Here is a 19,611-nt window from a genome sequence, read left to right as displayed (position 1 = left end):
AAATTAGTTCCTAAAATTATAAAAAAAGGGCCACGTTAGTTCTTATGTCAACTCCTCCGTCACTAACGTGGTCCTTTTTACATACTGTTAGGGACTAATTTGGTCCTTTTTTATTGTCAGGGACTAAAAAAGATTTTGTAGATATTGTCAGGGACCAAAAAAAATGTTTACTCTTAATTATATTAGGTATTATAAATTGATTAACATTACATATAAGTTTGTACCAATTCAAAGTTGGAGGCTTTCACTTTCAGATGCACGCCACTCATACATCCATACCCAAACTTGATTAATACTATATAAATAGCTTGTACTATACAAGAACCTATTTATTAGTATATTGTGTTTTAACCAACAAAAACACAACAATTTTTTTCTGGGAAATCTAAGTAGCTCCTTATCTTCTCCGAATTTGAGGTCTATTGTAGTTTCACAGTCCCTCCCTTGTTCCATCCTTTCTGTCTTAAGCAATCTAACACCACAGTTTTGTAGGTAATTTAATAGTGGCTTTTCTTTTTCTCCATTTGCATAAATAATCCCTTTTTCCCTTGTTTTCCTTCAGCTATCTTTCTCTTCTTTTCTTTTATTAATTTATTTTTGATGGGTTTGTTTTTGTTCCATGCAAAGTGATGGAAAGCTCACAACTTTAAATTTCAGATATAGAAATCATGTTATTACAAGCAAGCTGATACTTTATTGCCTTTCAGTGAATGAGCTACATTGTTTCTTTCTGTGTTTCTCAGCAACCAAAACCAAAATGTTGGAGTTTATTAACTTTGCTTTGCATTTTGGGAGCACTTGTGTCTTATGGCATTCTTGGTATGAGTGGATGCAAATTTGAAAAACAAACCATGTATCATGGCTAAATATACATGTCTAGTTTCTCTAATCAAGTGTTGCATACAGTTATGAGTCAATCTATGACTTGGCTATTGTTTTCTGTACTTTCTCATTTGTTCTTCTGAAACTGGTGGTCTTTCTTCTTTCAGGCTTCCATCATTAAACTCTTTAAGAGTTTGTGGCTTTCAAACAATTATATGGGGAATTGCGTGGTTAAGGTTAGATTATTTGGATATATCAATCATATTCTTTATTGCTATACTCAATAAAAGTTGAAAGCCTGAGGCCTTTCTCCTGTTCTCTCTGATAAACTGTTGATTTCAATAGATAGCATACTCTAAAAGAAAAATTCTTAATTCTTTATGCTTCTGGAACTGTGTAATCTATCAGTCTACATCATTCATTGGTAAGTAAATTAACAGAGAAGATTCATGTTTCTGATGCTCATGGCCTCAGGCTAAGGATAATGATTCTGATTATAATGTGGATTTTGCTGCTGGGAATGTGAAACTTATTACCACCAAAGAAGCTTGGGACCAAAAGTTGGAAGAAGCAAGGAGGGATGGCAAAATTGTAAGTTTTCCCTCTTTTTAGTCATAAAATTGTTGTGTTTTAAGTTTTGTTTCTTTTGATTGCTTTTAGTTTATTGTCAAGCTAATTTTGGATTCTGTTTCAATTATAATCCAAAAGCTAATCAAAATGTTACTGTCTTATTCCAACGTTGGTAATGAGTTGTAAGATTTTCTTTGTAAGTACCTGACCAAACAATGGGTTTGTTCTAATTCAGAATCAGGATATACCGTGTTTCACGACTATACGGGGTGTGATTTATGTGGCACTCACGCTTGAGTGAGGTGTGTCCAGTCATGCCCAATCCGAACATGACATTTTGTAATATATCTGTAAATAGTATCTGTACAGAATCTTGGGATACACCACCTCAAAAGCTAGCTCAAAGGGTGGGAGTGCCCAAGGCCTTATAAACTTCACATTAGTTGCACACATACAACCAATGTGGGACTATATATCTCAACACGCCCCCTCACACGAGAGCCCATTGGGCTTGAAAAGTGAACAATGCAACAGGCCCAGCCTACCTGTGCTAAGAAACGCCACAAGAGAAAGTGGGGGGGCGGCGAGGCTCTGATACCATGTAAAGAACCTTGGGATAAGGTATCAGAGCCTCGCCCACCCTTTGAGCTAGCTTTTGGAGTGGTATATCCCAAGGTTCTACAGTATGAAAACAACTATATATTTGTAATTATTTTTTTAAATTATAATATTTTAATTTTTTTTCCGCAGAATTTTCATGTTAAAAGGAAGACTAATGTTTAAGACTAATGGTGGACATGATAAGATAAGAACGGATAGGATAAGAGAGTTGAATAAGGGTATGATATAATATAGGGCTGATGAGCCTATATCATGTCCTGTGTTTGACCTGATTAGCAATCTGATAAGATTATGTTATCATATATCATGTGTTTGAGGCGAACCAGATATCATCATGATATGATACAAATAGACTAAAATACCCTTTTTAACATAATGTCATATAGTTTATCAAAAACTAAATTTTAAATTGATTTATACAATTCTAACAATTATAATTTTAAACAAAATATTTTTAATTAACTTTTTCACTCTTAAGACTTTTTCTCTCTCTTCAAGCGAGTATTTCCCTTTCTTTTTCCTTCCTTTGTTCCTTTCTTAAGTTTTTTTTTCTTTTGTTTCTTTTTTAAGTTCCATTGGCCAAATTTAATCACAAGAGGTTGTTGAGGATTCGGTCTCCGCCGACCACCGCTTGAAGACTCTTCCTCTTCTGCGTTTTTTTTCTCCCAAATCTAAGCCGCCATAAATTTGGGTTTTTTCTCCACCTGAATCGCTTCAATGGTGGAAACGTTTGTTTCCACTAATCTTATGCGTTTACACGTCGATCCCAACCAGTTTGAGAGAAAAAACGATCTCAAGTACGATTCAGATCCTGTTGGATAGCGTGGCGTAGGGATATACTGGATATCTAATATTGATATCCTATCATGTTGAATCTTAACCCAACTCACCCCATAGGATAAGAAATCATGTATTGTTGGATAGGATAAAATTAGACAATAAAATAAGCTAATCATATCCTATTGACCCACTAAACAAGATATAAGAGTAGGATATGATAAGTCATTCTATCATATCTTTTTTATCATGTGGTCCAAACAGACCCTAAGGATATAACATGATATTCTCAGTATTGGTGTGGGAAGACCGTGCAATGTACTATTGAGCCTTATAAAGGACAACATGACTTTGTCTCTCTTTTAACGTGATTTTACTTTGGCTAGTCTAATAATGGTTGCAGTGGTGGAGCAAGTGAGGGGTGATTGCCCTTACATTATATTTACACTTAAAAGAAAGAAAGTGTAATATTTTTCTCCTCATTATTATTCACGTAAGAAGAAAACTTGGAGAGTTCTTCAAATCTAAATACGTATCGATTTAGTATCGTGTTGCCTTAACTAAGTTAATATGAATTTTATTTTCCACATGTCACAAAATTTTCTTGCTCCATCAATGGTAGTGATGTAGAATTTGTGCTAACTAGGTATTAAGGTATTATCTTAATGTTGGTCAATAATCTCTCTGTGTGTGACACATCCACACACAAGCGTGCATGCTTACATATACTCTGAAGTTGACCCTTCCCATTTAATTTGGATAAAATATTGAATTTATTTGCTTGCAGATTTTCCAGTATATTTTCTTTGACTTTAGTATACTTGTTATGCTATATAATTTATTTTCTTTGGGTATATTAGTTAATACCAAAGCTCCATGTTCAACAGGTGATTGCGAATTTCAGTGCAGGATGGTGTGATCCTTGTAAGATGATTGCACCATATTACAGCGAGTTATCTGAGAAATACTCATCTATGATGTTCTTATTAGTTGATGTGGATGAACTAACTGTAAGTCGTGATGCTATATATTATTATTATTATAGTGATTATTTTATAATTAAAGTTTTGTTAAATATATTAGTTGAACTAGTATTCTCCTTAAATATAAGGGCCTCCTGCAACAATTAAACATCTTCCTTTATCATAGATATTGTCCCTGGTAAATGTTATTGTGAAGATGTTATGTACTACATTATAATAATAATAATAATAATAATAATAGAGGGGGGATATTTTGACTACCAAAAGTGTCCACTACCACTTTACTACCTATCAAATCACCATTGGATCAAAGAGAGAGAATGTTAAAAAGTTTTTGAAGAGAGAGAAAATGTTAATCCAATGGTGATTAGATAGGTAGTAAGGTGGTAGTGAAAACTTTTGGTAATCAAAATATCATCCCTCATAATAATATATAATAAGAGAGTTTGTATCATTTTAAATGAAACGACCGTGTTCTGATATATATATTTATTTACCTTTTATATTCTTCTTTATAAAAAAATTAAGAGGAAAAAAAAAAGAGTCTTGTGGAGGAGAGGAAATGTAAAAAAAAATGTAAATACTCTATTTGGTCCTCAGCAAATTTCACGAGGCCCGTTTTAGTCTCTAGCAAATAAAAAGACCCATCGTGGTCCCTAAAAAATTTAAAATGGACCCATTTAGTTGAAATTGTGGTCCTCACAAATTCAAAAAGACCCACATTAGTCCCTAAAAGGACTAAAATGAGTCCATTTTGAATTTCTTAGGGACCACAATGGGCCTTTTTATTTGCTGGGGACTAAAGCGGGTATCCTGAAATTTACTGAGGACCAAAAAAGGTATTTATTCTAAAAAAAAGTAAATATCCACCAAAAAAGGTATTTATTTTAAAATGGACCTATTTAGTTGAAATTGTGGTCCTCACAAATTCAAAAAGACCCACATTAGTCCCTAAAAGACTAAAATGAGTCCATTTTGAATTTCTTAGGGACCACAATGGGCCTTTTTATTTGCTGGGGACTAAAGCGGGTATCCTGAAATTTACTGAGGACCAAAAACGGTATTTATTCTAAAAAAAAGTAAATATCCACCAAAAAAGGTATTTATTTTAAAATGATAAATATTTTCTCCTAATAATAATAATAATATGCCAACAAACTTTATTGAACATTGTTGTGTATGTTGTAGGACTTCAGCATTTCATGGGACATCAAAGCAACACCAACTTTCTTTTTTCTTAAAGATGGAGAAGAACTTGACAAACTTGTAGGAGCCAACAAGCCAGTGCTGGAGAAGAAGATAGATGCCATTTCTGATTCAGTTTCCCAGTGACTATTGTTTTATTCCTCTTTGTAAGAAGCCGTTGGCTTCTTCCTTTGACAAAGTAACAACTCGTGGTGTTGAGTGTTCTACATGTTTTTTTGCCGTGAGTGTCTTTGTATTTGATGTAAATTAAATATAAGACCGTTTCACATGAATTTCTCCTATTCAAAGTGATGTTACTGGTTGTTAAACAAGCCTGTTTTGCAAATATAAAAAAATTTGTTGTGCTTTGTTGTTTAAGCAAATTTAATTCGTTACGCTTTGTACTTTTTACCCACTTATTTTTCTTTTTCGGCATATTTTGACAAAGCTTGCGTGCAAATATTTTCATTGTTAAAGCGAATTCTAATAAATAATAATTCCAACAACAAAAATATGCTATTTCTAACGTCTGAAGAAAAGATAGTAAATCGACTAAAGTGTTATTATTTGACAAATCTTTTATTTAAATGCCACACAAATAATATTTTTTACCAGATTGTCATGGACATAATTTGTTACGACCGGTAGCAAATTACGTTTGACAATAATTTTATGACACGTGGCATATTTTCACAGAAAAAAAGATGAAATTCGCTACTAGTGATATGAAATCATAGGCGATGAAGTTTGATACCAGTTCTAACAAATTACATCACGTGCAATCTAATAAAAAATACTGTTCGTTCCTGTGGTATTTGTATAAAAAATTTACCAAACTATATGAGACTTTGATCACTGTTGTGAAAAGATAGGTCACGGAGTTTTGCACTTAGACACGTATAAGAACTTTTAAAATATATTCTTATTCAAAGTCTTACAAACCTCAAAATTTTCACAGACCACATTATTTTTTAATAATACTTACACAAACTAGTTTCCGACAAAACTTCACAAATCATTGTAACCTTAAAAAGATGGTTTTTGAGTTATATAAATGAATAAGATAACTGTCCCCTTTATTGTTTGACCCCAGACAAGGAATTTTCTTTATAGTATAAGTACAAATTTTCTACTCTTCGTGTTTTTATCTTTCTTTTTTCTTCAATAATCTCCCCATAATTAAATTTAGTTAATTCCATCCAACCAACCAACCATATCCAGCTTATTTCACGTTTTTCCATTCCAATTTCATGGAGACATAAACCTAAAGATTACACCACCAGCCAATTCAAATCAAGCAAAATTTATAATCACATGCCTTACACACAAGAAACAGATTACCTTCACTTCACATTTAAGCATTTTATAGTCAAATTTTTCATATAATATAAGCTTAATATAAACTAATATATAGAGTAATAATTATAACCCTATATAAAAACAGAAGAACACGAATGAATAAACAAATGTGATGGTTGATGGTTGATGTTTGGTGCAAGTGTCTCCTTCATCATGGTTGGAATTGACCCCTTCCTCATATATATATTTTTTTCCTCTTTATGTACACACAGCATGGTTGAGTCATACACACAGCAAAAGTTGAAAAAAAAACTCTATCCCGCTAACACTCACCCACGTTGTCCCTGCTGAGTGCTAATCACCCTATTTATAATTTAATATTTGATATTTTAATATTCCCTCCCCTAAAGTCTTGTGTCCTCTTTTTCCACGAGACCTACCGTTAAATTCTTAATGGGGATTATAATGATTAGTGGAATCCACACAAAAATTCATTATGGTTATATTCTCAGAAGAAAATTTTCATGTAGGAAGACACTAAGAATTTTACTTCAGTGTGCAAAATAATAAAAAATTGAGCCGAACCATGAACCGAACCGAACCAAACCGTCCCATAAAATAACCAGTTTTTAAAAACCAGTTCATGAACCGAACCGATTTTTAAAGAACCAGTTAATGAACCGAACCGGTTTTTAGACCCGGTTTAAGAACCGAACCGAACCATTTTCAAAACGAACCAAATTAATTTTTATAACTTTATTTTTTAAATTTTTAATTTTTTTTCTTTTCAAAAGAAGGTCGATCCGAACCGGTTCCGAACCGAACCACTTCCGAACCGAACCGAGCCATTTAAACCAATTCGGTTCGGTTTTTTAAAAAAACCGATTCAGTTCTTTAAAAAAACCGATTCAGTTCGACCCATGCACATCCCTACTTCACACACAGACATAAACTCCATCCACATGGATTCACCTGAACAATGATCACCCCAATTATAATATAGTACGCCATATCTTATGATAATGCCTATGCTTTGCTTACATATAGATAATGATCATGATATTGCATATGCTAGATTTACAGTCAGACCATATCATTGTTTTGCACGTCTTATCAACCATGGAGAAAAGTAAAGGGAGGGGGGTTTACAAAAGTTCAGATCACAACCACATCGTTACAATATGTTTACTCTTCAATCTTTATGTAACGTAGACACAAATTACAACTTACATCATAATAATAAATAAATCAGAAACAACAAGACAAAGGGATAATAATATTAGGAAGATTAATAACAAGTAAACTTCAAATGTGGTGAAAGCAGATTGCACTACCGAACTTGAGTTGTTGACCGTGTATGGAATGAGTTACTACATGACCTTAACGCCCTTTTGGATTCATGATCTGAGAAAACACAGCACTAGGCGTTAACCCATCAGAGTCTTCACTAGCTAAGCTTCTACCTCCAATGCTCATAGTAATGCCACTGCTTCTGGAGTCAGTAACATTACCATCATAACCCAGTATTGCATCGGAGTCCTTCTTTCCCTTAGAATCTTCAAATAATGGCTCATCTTCATTGTGCATTACACCAAGGCCGTTGCCACTTTCCTCTGCACTTTCTTGCAGCTGCAAAGCAAATTCAAGGTTCCACAGAACATCACCCATGGATGGCCTTTCAATGCCCTGGTCAGCCACGCACTTCATCGCGGTCTCAGCAAACTTCTTAAAGCATTCTGGAGCTATCTTGCCCTTCAGATAAGGATCAATGATTTGGTCAAGAATGCCTTTCTTGTAGCAATGAGATGCCCACTCAGCTAGACTCACTTGCTCCTTAGCAAGGGCTGGGTTCAAAGCCGGGCGAGCACACAATATCTCAAATAGAACCACACCAAATGAGTAAACATCAGATTTGTCAGTCAGTTGCTGCCTCCTGAAGTATTCTGGATCCAAGTACCCAAAACTACCCTTTACTACAGTACTTACATGTGTATTATCCAATGTTGGGCCCGTTTTTGATAATCCGAAATCAGAAACCTTAGCCACCCACTTCTCGTCCACTAAAATGTTTGTTGTCTTTACATCACGGTGTATGATAGTGTGTTTAGCACCAGTGTGTAGATAGTGTAAACCCCGTGCAGCACCGATGCATATCTCAAGCCTTTGCTTCCATGGCAGGGGAGGTTTCTGGGTCTTGTATAGATGCTCCCTGAGTGTTCCATAGGCCATGTAATCATAGACAAGGATCATTTCAGTGTTTTCTTCACAGTAGCCAATCAGTGAGACAAGGTGGCGGTGACGAAGTTTAGAGAGCATTTCAATCTCAGTTTGGAACTCGTGCACCCCCTGCTCAGAGAGTGGATTCCCTCGTTTAATTGCTACTTTGGTTGTTCCACCATCAACTTCTCCTTTGTAAACCTTACCGAATCCTCCAACACCAAGAAGCAAAGCCTCATCAAAGTTGTTTGTAGCAGACTTGATTTCAGCAAATGAGAAATGACGACAAAGGTTTGCTGGGAGAGAGGATGCATAACTTCCTGTTGTGTTGGTCTTGGCAGAAGCTGCAGAGTGTGAGTTACCATAAAGAGAAAGCGGAAGCCAGCCAGATGGCCCTTCACTTGCACTAGAATCTTTTCCATGCCTACGGCGACGGGATGCAGCAAAAGCAAATAGCCCAATCAGAAGTACTAAAACAACTCCTCCACAAGCACCTCCAGCAATTATTCCTGTCCGATTCTTGGATTTATGACTAGATGCCGTAGCCAATGATGGGTCAATTATGTCTTGCACAGGAGGAGGAATCGGATTTGTCCCCGCCAGAGTACCTGTAGTATCATTAATTTTGAATATCTCCACTCCATTCAAGATTGAATTATACCACTGGGGCTTTGTAGTTGTATCTGGATGCAGTGCAAGCCACAGGTCCTGTCGTGGTTCCCCATTAGGAACAAATACAACAAAATCTTTATGCACTGGAACACCATTTGAATGTGAAAGGGAAAAACTCTGCGCCCAGGCAATAACATCAGCCCCAGATTGAGCAGTTTGATTATTGAGGAATATATCAAATACTCTTTGATTAATCTTGGTTATATTTGTCGTCCCTTCACAAAAATGGAGTCTAACGAGATAGGAATACCCAGAATCAATGGAGAAAATCCAAGTCAAGTTGTAATTCAAATTGATGTTGTTATCCGGCCCCATCGTTCTGGATGTATTGTAGACATCAGACGGAGCAATATAAGTTGGTGTACCCGGAGGATACTCAAACTTCACTTGAGGATCAGCAAGCTCAGTAACTCCAAATGAAGCCCCATAGAGGTAGGGCATATCATCAGACCATGACCTAAACATACCAGTATCATGGGAGGGCGAGATATCATTCCCACCCACATTTAACCTATAAAGATTCTCAAGTGCAGTGGTGTTGTCAATGTTGAAAGCAGTATTTGTACCCACGATCATGGTAGTTCCATCAGTAGAAGTATAAATATCAGGCATGGACACAACCTCAATCCCATTAACAAATGCATAAGCATTAGAGGCATTGGTAGATGGAGTGAAAGTCACATTCAAGGTTCCCCCTTCAACATAGATGGAGTATTCCTTCACAATGTAGGCATAATTCAAAGCTAGAGTGGTCTGAGCAACACTAAAGTTCCTAACCAAAGTGTAGGATTGCGCCGTCACCGCAAAAAGGGCATCGGTTGCCTTGCGGCCAGAATAAGAAGACGAATAAAAGTACAGCCGGAGGAATTTCCAACCAGAGGCCACCGGAAAAGTGTAGGTATACGGCGCGCTGAACACGCGCGCCGTCGTGTAGGGAACCTGAGGGACGGCAGGGTCTTGAGTTGCCGCCGGAGATGTGGTGGAATTTCCGGCAGAGGAACCAAACTTGGAATGATCATCGGTGGTCCATTGACGGCCATCAGTATCAGAACTAACCGGAGGGCCCCCACAATTCAGAAGGATCTCATCTTTAGGCGTAAAATCCGCTGCTAGGACAAGTTCAACAGCTAATACCAAGCACACAAACAATGGAACAAAAAAACAGTACTGATTCATATTCCTCATCATAACCCCCCAAAAGTCCAAAACCAAAAACCAAAAACCCTGCTTTGTTTTCTTATATGGGATTATAATTCAACACACCCAGAAGTGGAAAACAAACAAAGATCCCAAATTTGATGAAAAGATCTGATTTTTATAGCACCCAGATCAGAACATGAAAGTGGGGTGGATGGGGATGATGATCAGCTTGAACAAATAACTGGGTGTGGGATAATGATGAACTAGATTTACAGTTAACAGAAGACTCAACAAAAGAAAAGGCGTGGGATAATCACAGCTAAGATAACGGTGTGGATGGAGAGATTTCAAGAAAAATTGTTGAACAAGAGAGGGGAATTTACCTCATGCCATGTGAATAGCAGCTGAAAAAGCAACTAGGCGAGTCAAACCAGAGAGATCCCAGGGATTTAGGGTTGAATTGCAGTTGGAAAGAGCAGAGAGAAAGAGAGAGAAAATGGAAGAAAGGAAATGGAATGAGAAAATACCAGAAATGAAAAAACCACCTTAAATATTGCACCTGAAGTTGTAAGATAAAAGGCAAAAATACAAGAATGTAAAATAACAAGAACAAATATATAAATTTATTTGACATAAATTTAATATGATAACATTAAATTTGAGTAAAAGGGTAATAAGGATATTTACCAAACAAAAAAAAAAGGAAAAGGATAAGAAATTTAATATGATATAAATTTACTTAAGAAATATTTATCAGTGTTGATTTAAATATAATCAATGATAATAAAAAAGTAATAAAGATGAAAAAATTAAATAGTTAGAGAATATAATTGTTTCCTTAAAATAAAAGATTTTATAAGAATTATGTTGTAGAAAAAGTGATTGTGTAATGTTATAGAGATTCGTTTTGCATGTCGTAGTTTTTTTTTTTTTTGCTTCAAAAAATGTGGGTCCCACAAAATATTGTGTGTGTAGGAAATTTTTTTGTGTCATGTGAAAGGATAAAATACAAACTCCTAAAATAAATATATCTTTTAGGAGAACTTTTTAAAGTAGTAATAGTATTTGTATTTAATTAATTTATGTTTAAAGAATAAATATTTGATTGGGTCCCAACAAAAAATACCGAATCCATTTTAATTTTTAGAAGAAAAAAAGTCGACTTATCATTCATGCGAAATTCTCATTCTTTGAAATTGTGACTTATATATAAAATTCAAAAAAAATTTATATTAGTTCATCAAAAATAATTAATATAAATATTTTTTAAAATAAATTCAATATTTTTTTTGTAAATACACAAAATAATATTTATTTATATTTAAATTGAGAAAAGTGTGTATCATTTAAAAGGATGTAAAATTGTGTTATTTTAAGAGAGAGAAAGAGATAGATAAAGAAAGACATCACCAGTTAACAAAAAAAAAATGTGAATCTCACTTCTTTATAAAAATAAAAAGATATAAATTATATTATTTAGAAGAATAAACATTTTTTTTATTTAAATTATTATAATACAATGAATCTCCAGAGCTGTTACCTCCGTCACCGCCACCAATTTGACTTTGGAGGGTACGGGTAGCTGTCTAGTTGCGCTTACGCTTTTTCAATAAAAACGATGATAATAATTAAATAATAATAGATTTGAATGTGACGATTTTGACCTTGAAATATAAACTTTTTAAATATTTTGGAAGCAATAAAAAAATTCTAAGACATATTTTTGCAGTGTTTAAATATTTTTTTTAAAGTAAATATCTAAGTATAATAGGAACAGTTCTTAAATGTCAAGTGCTTAATAGTATCTGAACTTTTAAATTTCTGATTCTTAAGATATTAATTATACATAGATTTGGTTCTTAACAAATTAATTTTTTTTTCCAATTTTTCTTCACTCTTTTTCTTATATTTTTCCTTTCTCTCGTTTTTACTCAAATTTAAAAATAATCATTCGGTAAAATATAATTGTAAGAACTACTAATTTATCGAATGATTATTAAATATTTTTTTAATAAAATTAAAATTTAAGACAAATTTTAACCAAATCAAAAAGTAAGCACTAACACAGCTGGTATTGTTATGGAGGTCACAGTTTTTTTCTTAATAACCAAACTAAATTAAAATTAATCATAAAGTGGGAAATTTATTAACTAGTGCCACAATGGTTTAAAAAGTTATCAAACTGTCCATCTTTTTATCTTTAATTTTTAAACAAAAAAATTAAAATAAAAAATTTATAAAATATAATGTGGGAAGTGCATGTTCATGTAAGGAGGAGGTGATTGATGATTAAATGACAGATAAGTTATGCGGGGAATGTGGTATCTAACAGATGGACAGGACAAGCACGCGTATTATCTATCAAACGAACGCGTTTTCTTCCCTCTGTGGTCACTACTACATACATTACTCACCTTTGCTTTGCTGGAATGCTGAACTCATATTTTATCATCTAATGCATTAAATTAAATCATTCAACCAAAAATCTTCTAATAGTTATTTTGATTTAGACACAATATGACATTCTTCTGTCGTTCTAGCCAATTTTTACGTTCTTTAACACTTATATATATAGTTTCATTTTTTCTAAAATTATTTTAAAAAAATTTATCTAATATTTACCGAAACAATATCGCTTTGGGAAGAAAATTGTACGTATTTATAATTTTAATTTATTCCAGAATTATAATAGTATTTATCATTCTAATTTTTTAACCCAAAATTATGTCGTTTTGATGAAAATTAGACAAAAATTTTAAAATAGCTTTAAAAACTTTATTCCATATATATATATATATATATATATATATATATATATATGGGTTTGTTGGATGCAAAGTGACTGCACGTCTGCACCTAAGCATTGGTGCAATTATATAAAACTATATCGTTTTATAGTGTGAAAGCATTAAATATGGAGAATCATAAGATGAAAATAAATATAAAACATTAAATATGAGGAATCATAACTATACAAATGTAGAAATAAATATAATATTTCTATTTTCTACAATTAATTTTGAATGCGAATTTTTTTTATCCCACTCAAAACGACGTTTGTTTTTAGGTGACTTAACCGTAAAATAAATATTGAAACTACATCACTCCCCGTTAAAATCTGACTAGCGAGTTACAGGCGGAGGAAATCATTGTACGCAATCTGCTTACCCTTACATAATTGCAAAGAGACTATTTTATGAATTCGAACTCATAACATTTCAGTCATGAAGGAACAATTTTCTCACTGTTTCGAATCGTCCCTTTTTAAATATTGAAACTAGTATTTTATAATAAAAAAATCATTAGAATTTAATGGTAATTAAAAAAAAATACGTAGAGGATTATAAATAAAAGTGAACCAAATCACTTAATGTCCAATAAAAATTACAGAGTTGCATTTCTTTAATATCAAGCATATGACCATGTAATGTAGAGGCCACCCCATTGATTTTGGGGCACACCCAAGGCTTTCCACACACAGCCTTGGATGCATCAACTATGTTGTTAGAACTTAGAACATGGAGGTTGGTAATCATGGTCTTGATCTATATATCACCGATATCGACACGGGACATGTGACATAACACAACACTCCAATACGTTAATTTTAAAAAATATTAGATTTCGACAGGTTAGGATGCGTTTTAATATTAAATAATATTTTTAATTTATGTATTATATATTATTCAATAATTTAACAAAAAAATGAAATTAAACTTATAATATTCATCAATTTTGTAAAAAAATATAAGATATCCCAAATATTTATATTAAACTCAATAAAATGGTAATCGTAATCCAACGAATAGTTAGAACTAAAAACTCAACGCAACACAACCTTTGAATCTTTTTTTGAATTTCTATAACGCCTGTTGAAGTGTCGGAAAGTGTCGGACACGATATGTCAGAGTTTTTTTGAAGTGTCGGTACTCATCACATCCCATGGTGGAGTCACACTCATCAACGACCATGGCTTTTACACTTCTTCCATTGGCATTGATGGTAATGTTTTTGAGACACAAGGTAATGTTTTTGAGACACAAGCTCTTGTTTTTGCATCATCCAGTGGAAAGTGCAACCACTGGAGTGTCATCAGAATAGTACTTGTTGTCACATTCTGAAGGGTCACCTCCATCTCCACCTTTTTGGAAATTATTGAGAGTGAGATATGCCTTTGTGTGTGTAGACACTGGTGGAGAACATTTATAAGTTTGTGTACATTTGGCCTGTCCCTCTTTTAACTATGTAACGAACGCGTTTTCTTTACTCTGGGGTCACTACATTACTCACCTTTGCTTTGCTGGATTCATCAACTAATATTTTATAAACTATACATTACATTAAATCATTCAATCCAAAATATCTAGTTATTATTTTTTATTTAAACACAATATGACATTCTTCTGTCACTTTAGCCGATTTTTATATATATAAGTGATCAATTTGTGTTCGGTAATTGGCTTGGCTTAGTCCACTACCAAGATATTTTTAAGTACACTGAAATTTAAATGTAAACATCCATATTAATGATTGAGAAACACACACGCATAACATGAAATGCTAGAGGTGTTAAGAGCACAAGAAAGCACGTTTGAGTAGTTTATTGAAGTGAAACTTAGATACAATTTGACATTAAGGAAGGAGAAACATTTCTAATAACAGTGGCTCCAAAAGGTGCAATCCCAATGTGTTTCTGAACTCAAGCTATTGGTTTCAGCACGTACATTTTACACGCATGTGAATCAACTGTGGCAGTCAACTTATCCACGAATGGTTTCTTCAATGTCTTGTGCTGCATGCAATTAGCAGATACATACATTACATCATTAGTACCCCAACAAAGTGTGATGAAAAGAGAAGCATCCAAGCCTACAAAAAACAAAAGATAATGAATGTATCCAACTACAATATATACCTCCCAAAGGTCTCTTGCTTCAACAACACTTTTTGGAGGAATGCCAATGTCATCCCAATTTGCTGTAATGGCAATACGGACAGGACCTCTATTAAGCAACACAACAGCTACCCTGTATCCTGAAAGAGGACCTGCCCATATCTGTCCAAAATGTATGCCTTTGATCATTTTTTTGCTCATTGGACACCAGAGAAACAATCAAATGTTGTGTATTACAGAATGCAACTTACCTCAAGATCACCTTCCATTCTAACCTTTTTAGCTTGTACACCAAGTGAATCTGACATGATAAGAGTTAAACATGAATAAAGTAGCACATTACAATGAATGAGAAATCAGAAAATGACCCTTATTATGCATCACCTTGGTTAACTGCAATAACTTCCTTATTTCCCACTATCTCCAGAGTCTCTTTAGTCATATTACTAATGTCACAGCCCAGAAGTAGAGGAGCCTGCAACAAACCATTGCATGAGAAAAAGAAGCACTGTCACATAAATCAAGATACTTGGGAAAAAAAAATGATGGTACCTTGGAAATGGCCCATAAACTGAAGTGAACAATATATTCATCTTTTGTCATCCCTCCATTTCCCACTTCAAGCATGTCAGGATCTGTTGGGTTTAAATGTTTAATGCATATCATGACTCACATTTAGATGAAATCCAAACATAAACCTTCAGTCAATGTAATGCTAGTGAAATTCTAACCATTCCAACCACCAGGTCTTGCATGCTCAGCATAAACTTCATTCATGTCAGCCCTTGAAATCATACTGCCAGAGACAATAGTTACATTTATTAGCTACAATTCCAACTTCATTAGATTTTGGTGAAGAGCTACACACCCTACTTCATATCAATTCAAGACTAATTGCATCAGCAAATTGAATGCATATATAGTTTTCACCTTTCCCATGAATCATTAATGTCATTTGTAGTTCTCCAGCTATTTCCCACACTATCACCCCATAAAGCTGGGTGCATGTCTCCCCTAACAAACAAAGCATTTGTAATGATTAGAGGGAATTACTTAAAATTGAAGGAACAATCAAAAACTACAAATAATAGCATTACCATTCACATAGTGAGTAGAAGATTGGACGACCTGCCTTCATTAAAGCCCGAGTCATAATAGGGTATCTGTATCAGTAAGAAAACCATAGTTTTCAAAATTATGTATTAAGATTAAAGTGGAATATTAAAAAGATACAATTCGATCAAAGAAAATATAACACTTGTATCCAAATATACTTTTGAGTACCTAACAGGGGGTTTTGATCCATCATTGTTACAGTTATCATACTTCAAGTAATCAATACCCTGTAAATAAAGCAAAATAGCCATTTTTTTAGTAGCAATTGATATTGTAGATATGGATGAACTAAGTCCTTACCTATTTGCCTTAGTTATGGATGAACTAACAAAAGATATTCAAGAGGAAGTGCCATGGTGTATGCTTTTTGCAGACGATATTGTGCTTATTGATGAGAGCAAGGAGGGTGTTAATAGAAAACTTGAATTGTGGAGAAGCACATTGGAATCCAGAGGATTCACATTAAGTCGAAGCAAGACTGAGTATCTGAAGTGTGAGTTTTCTCTGGTACAAGATGAGGACCAAGAACCTGTGCATCTAAATGGTCAAGAGGTACTCAAAAAAAATGCTTTTAAATACTTGGGCTCCATTTTACAAAATGGTGGAGAGATTGATGAGGATGTAAATCACAGAATCAGAGCAGGGTGGATGAAATGGCGTAGTGCATCTGCATTTTTGTGTGACCGCAAAATTCCCCTGAAGTTAAAAGGAAAATTCTATAAAACGGCAGTACGACCGGCAATGCTATATGGAGCGGAATGCTGGCCAGCACATAGGCAACATGAGCATAAGATGGGAGTAGCAGAGATGAGGATGTTAAGGTGGATGTGTGGGTACACAAGGATGGATAAGATAAGAAATGAAGATATTCGACGAAAGGTCGGAGTAGTACCGGTAGCCGAGAAGATGAGAGAACATAGATTGAGGTGGTTTGGGCACGTGATGAGAAGACCCATGGATGCTCCTGTAAGAACAGAAGTTTGTTACCAAGAGCTAAACACAAAAAGAGGCAGAGGTAGGCCGAAGCTTACTTGGGGGAAAGTAGTAAAACAAGATTTAATTGAGTGGGATATAGATTGGCGGACAGTATGTCTTAGAAAGGAATGGAGAAAAGCTATAAGTATGGTGGAGGGTTAGACTCGCTGTTATTCCTATGTTCCAGATGGTCCTTTTTTAGTCCTTTCCCCCACTTCTTCTTGTCCCTTTCTTTTTTACTTTTATTTATTTATATATACATATATTTTTATTTCATTTTATTTTATTTTATTATTTTATTTGTGTATTTTTATTTATTTATTTATTTATTTTTTATTTTTTATTTTTTATTTTTTTATTTTTACTTTTTTTCAACCGTTTTGTATCTTTCATGTGGGTTCATCTACCACCGACCCCAATTAATTTGGGATAAAGGTGTTGTTGATGATGTTGATATTGTAGATATGCCAGGGAAAAAAGATAAAGAAATGAACACAATGTTTAATACCCATGATGCAAAAGTCTTGGCATCTTGAAACTCATGACCTAGTGAACCAGGCATCTTTTTGCTACAAGTAAAATACCTGCCAAATTAACCAACATAAAGCTTAGTGAAAAATAGTTGAAAAACAACATGGTACTAAGTTGTTTAGGTGTTTGGCTAAGTCTATGTACCCTGCATCCGAATAAATCCCAAGCTTAAGACCCTTGCTGTGAACATAATCTGCAAGAGCTTTGATGCCAGAAGGGAATGTTGATTTCTTTGCTGCAAGATTTCCCTATAACAATATTTGGAAGAAATAATTTTAATTGAATGCAACAAGGTCCAGGTATCCAGCAAGAAAATGCAATGAAGCATTATCAAAAATTATACAACCAATACCTTATCATCACGATTTATTTCAGCCCAACAATCATCTACAGCAATGGAAGGAACATTGTGAAGGTTAATTAAATAGGCTCATGAAATTTTTGAAAGTGAAGGGTAGAAAGTAATAAAAAATAATAAGAGACTTGAAAAATAGGTGTTTTCATGTACCTATGTTGACATAGGTGTATCCAATCTTGGAAAGACCAGTAGAAACAAGAGCATCAGCTGTAAACAAATGTAAAAAAATTTACAATCAGACTGAATTTCTTATTTAAGTGAATCTTTGCCAACAATGCATAACAAAAGCCAAATGCTGGTTTCTCGGATGTACTTATAGTTTTTTTTTTTAAATTAAATTCATATATATTTATAATGATAGACACATTCAAAAGTTACATAACATAAACATATATAGATGACCACATACCAGTTTCTCTGATGATTTTTTCGTTAATTTGACAGTTAAAATGATTCCAACTGTTCCACCTGCTCAAAAACAAAATGTCATAACAGCTCAAAATCATAAATTTCAAAGTAGAAAGGAATATACTAGGCTAATTGTCACTATGTCAAGGTAGGATAATACTGTGAAAAATGAAAGGGGAAAAAAAGGACTTTTTTTTTTCCTTCCTAGGATTCCTTCATAGCACTGTTTATGGTATAAACAAGCATCATGGGTGAGCAGTATTGTAAGCAATGAAGAAGGAACACTGAGAAACTCTGAACAAGTAAAAAGCACTAATTTTCATACACACATTATAGATACATAGTACATACATACCCCATAGGAGGAGTTCTACCAAGGCCATTAGCCAATAGATTTCTCCTGAGTTGCTCCTCATGGTTATTGAGTTTGCTTAGCCCTGATGATGAAGCAGAAACACAAACCAATGAGAGATGCAAAAGGGTCATCAAAGCTACCAGCATCTCACCACCAACCCTTCTCTCCATTCTGTTCACTTCAGCAGTTACTTCTGCTTTTTCACATATAGGGATCCCTTATCTATTTATAAAGAGAAATGATTCTATAGTTTCTTAGCCCAATGATCTAATGACGTATTGTACACGTAGATATTTGATATATTCAAGTAAACCTTTATACCTGATTATAAGTAACAACTTTCATTTTTTCCTGAAAAAAAGAGAGACAATTAATCTGCATATCCTCTATATAATAGCTTTTTGTATAACTCAGGTTAATGAAATTGAATGAGAAGAAAACCAAGAAGAAGCTTTGATGTGTATGCTACACAATTGCACAATCATGACATAGCTGGCTAGCTGAACCTCTTCTCTAGCCAGGTTTCCTTTAACGTCCAGATATGCTGTCTTTAATGAGAGTTACTTCTCAATCTTGTCTGTTAGTGCAGAACATAACTATTACTTTTGAGGGGAATATGTTTATGACAAAAATTATTTTATTTTTATGCATACATACAAAAATAGAAAGGATCCATTAATTTTTATTT

At 34.0% G+C, this 19,611-nt stretch overlaps 3 protein-coding genes across 4 annotated transcripts; 1 reads left to right on the top strand and 2 right to left on the bottom strand.

Moving 5' to 3' along the window:
* The first annotated feature begins 1,010 nt into the window (after positions 1-1,010).
* LOC133317664 (thioredoxin H9-like) lies at positions 1,011-5,192 on the top strand. Its single transcript, XM_061519530.1, has 4 exons — positions 1,011-1,058; positions 1,297-1,413; positions 3,678-3,800; positions 4,962-5,192. Exons 1-4 carry the CDS (start codon positions 1,038-1,040, stop codon positions 5,103-5,105), a joined length of 405 nt encoding a protein of 134 aa, XP_061375514.1. The 5' UTR covers positions 1,011-1,037; the 3' UTR covers positions 5,106-5,192.
* A 2,105-nt stretch (positions 5,193-7,297) lies between these two features.
* LOC133317621 (receptor-like protein kinase FERONIA) lies at positions 7,298-10,774 on the bottom strand. Its single transcript, XM_061519477.1, has one exon. The coding sequence runs from the start codon at positions 10,332-10,334 to the stop codon at positions 7,638-7,640; it is 2,697 nt and encodes an 898-aa protein (XP_061375461.1). The 5' UTR covers positions 10,335-10,774; the 3' UTR covers positions 7,298-7,637.
* Positions 10,775-14,946: 4,172 nt separating this feature from the next.
* Positions 14,947-19,300, bottom strand: LOC133317622 (alpha-galactosidase 1). 2 transcript variants are annotated; one of them, XM_061519479.1, is made up of 16 exons: positions 19,245-19,300; positions 18,924-19,005; positions 18,570-18,628; positions 18,311-18,367; positions 18,155-18,189; positions 17,947-18,050; positions 17,780-17,855; positions 16,465-16,523; positions 16,278-16,343; positions 16,111-16,194; positions 15,912-15,976; positions 15,733-15,815; positions 15,565-15,655; positions 15,432-15,481; positions 15,202-15,342; positions 14,947-15,078 (listed from the first exon to the last, which is right to left on the bottom strand). In XM_061519479.1, exons 2-16 carry the CDS (start codon positions 18,926-18,928, stop codon positions 14,986-14,988), a joined length of 1,068 nt encoding a protein of 355 aa, XP_061375463.1. In that variant the 5' UTR covers positions 18,929-19,005; positions 19,245-19,300; the 3' UTR covers positions 14,947-14,985. The 2 variants fall into 2 exon arrangements, with proteins under 2 accessions (XP_061375463.1, XP_061375462.1); XM_061519478.1 differs by lacking the exon at positions 19,245-19,300 and having other exon boundaries at positions 18,924-19,102.
* Positions 19,301-19,611: the final 311 nt, after the last annotated feature.

The sequence above is a fragment of the Gastrolobium bilobum genome, unplaced genomic scaffold (assembly GCF_033153095.1).
Source record: "Gastrolobium bilobum isolate Gb01-03AN ecotype WA unplaced genomic scaffold, APGP_CSIRO_Gbil_v1 utg356, whole genome shotgun sequence".
Classification (NCBI taxonomy): domain Eukaryota; kingdom Viridiplantae; phylum Streptophyta; class Magnoliopsida; order Fabales; family Fabaceae; genus Gastrolobium; species Gastrolobium bilobum.
This window is presented reverse-complemented; position numbering and strand designations above follow the sequence as displayed.

Excerpts from the sequence above, each read along its gene's own strand:
- LOC133317622 (XM_061519478.1), bottom strand. The coding sequence starts at position 19,093 with ATGGAGAGAAGGGTTGGTGGTGAGATGCTGGTAGCTTTGATGACCCTT. Across the intron at positions 18,190-18,310 it reads ATACACCTATGTCAACATAG|ATGATTGTTGGGCTGAAATA; the intron begins GTACATGAAAAC and ends CCATTGCTGTAG. Across the intron at positions 16,344-16,464 it reads GGATCAAAACCCCCTGTTAG|ATACCCTATTATGACTCGGG; the intron begins GTACTCAAAAGT and ends TTACTGATACAG.
- LOC133317664 (XM_061519530.1), top strand. The coding sequence starts at position 1,038 with ATGGGGAATTGCGTGGTTAAG. Across the intron at positions 1,059-1,296 it reads TGGGGAATTGCGTGGTTAAG|GCTAAGGATAATGATTCTGA; the intron begins GTTAGATTATTT and ends TCATGGCCTCAG. Across the intron at positions 3,801-4,961 it reads TTGATGTGGATGAACTAACT|GACTTCAGCATTTCATGGGA; the intron begins GTAAGTCGTGAT and ends TGTATGTTGTAG.
- LOC133317621 (XM_061519477.1), bottom strand. The coding sequence starts at position 10,334 with ATGATGAGGAATATGAATCAGTACTGTTTTTTTGTTCCATTGTTTGTG.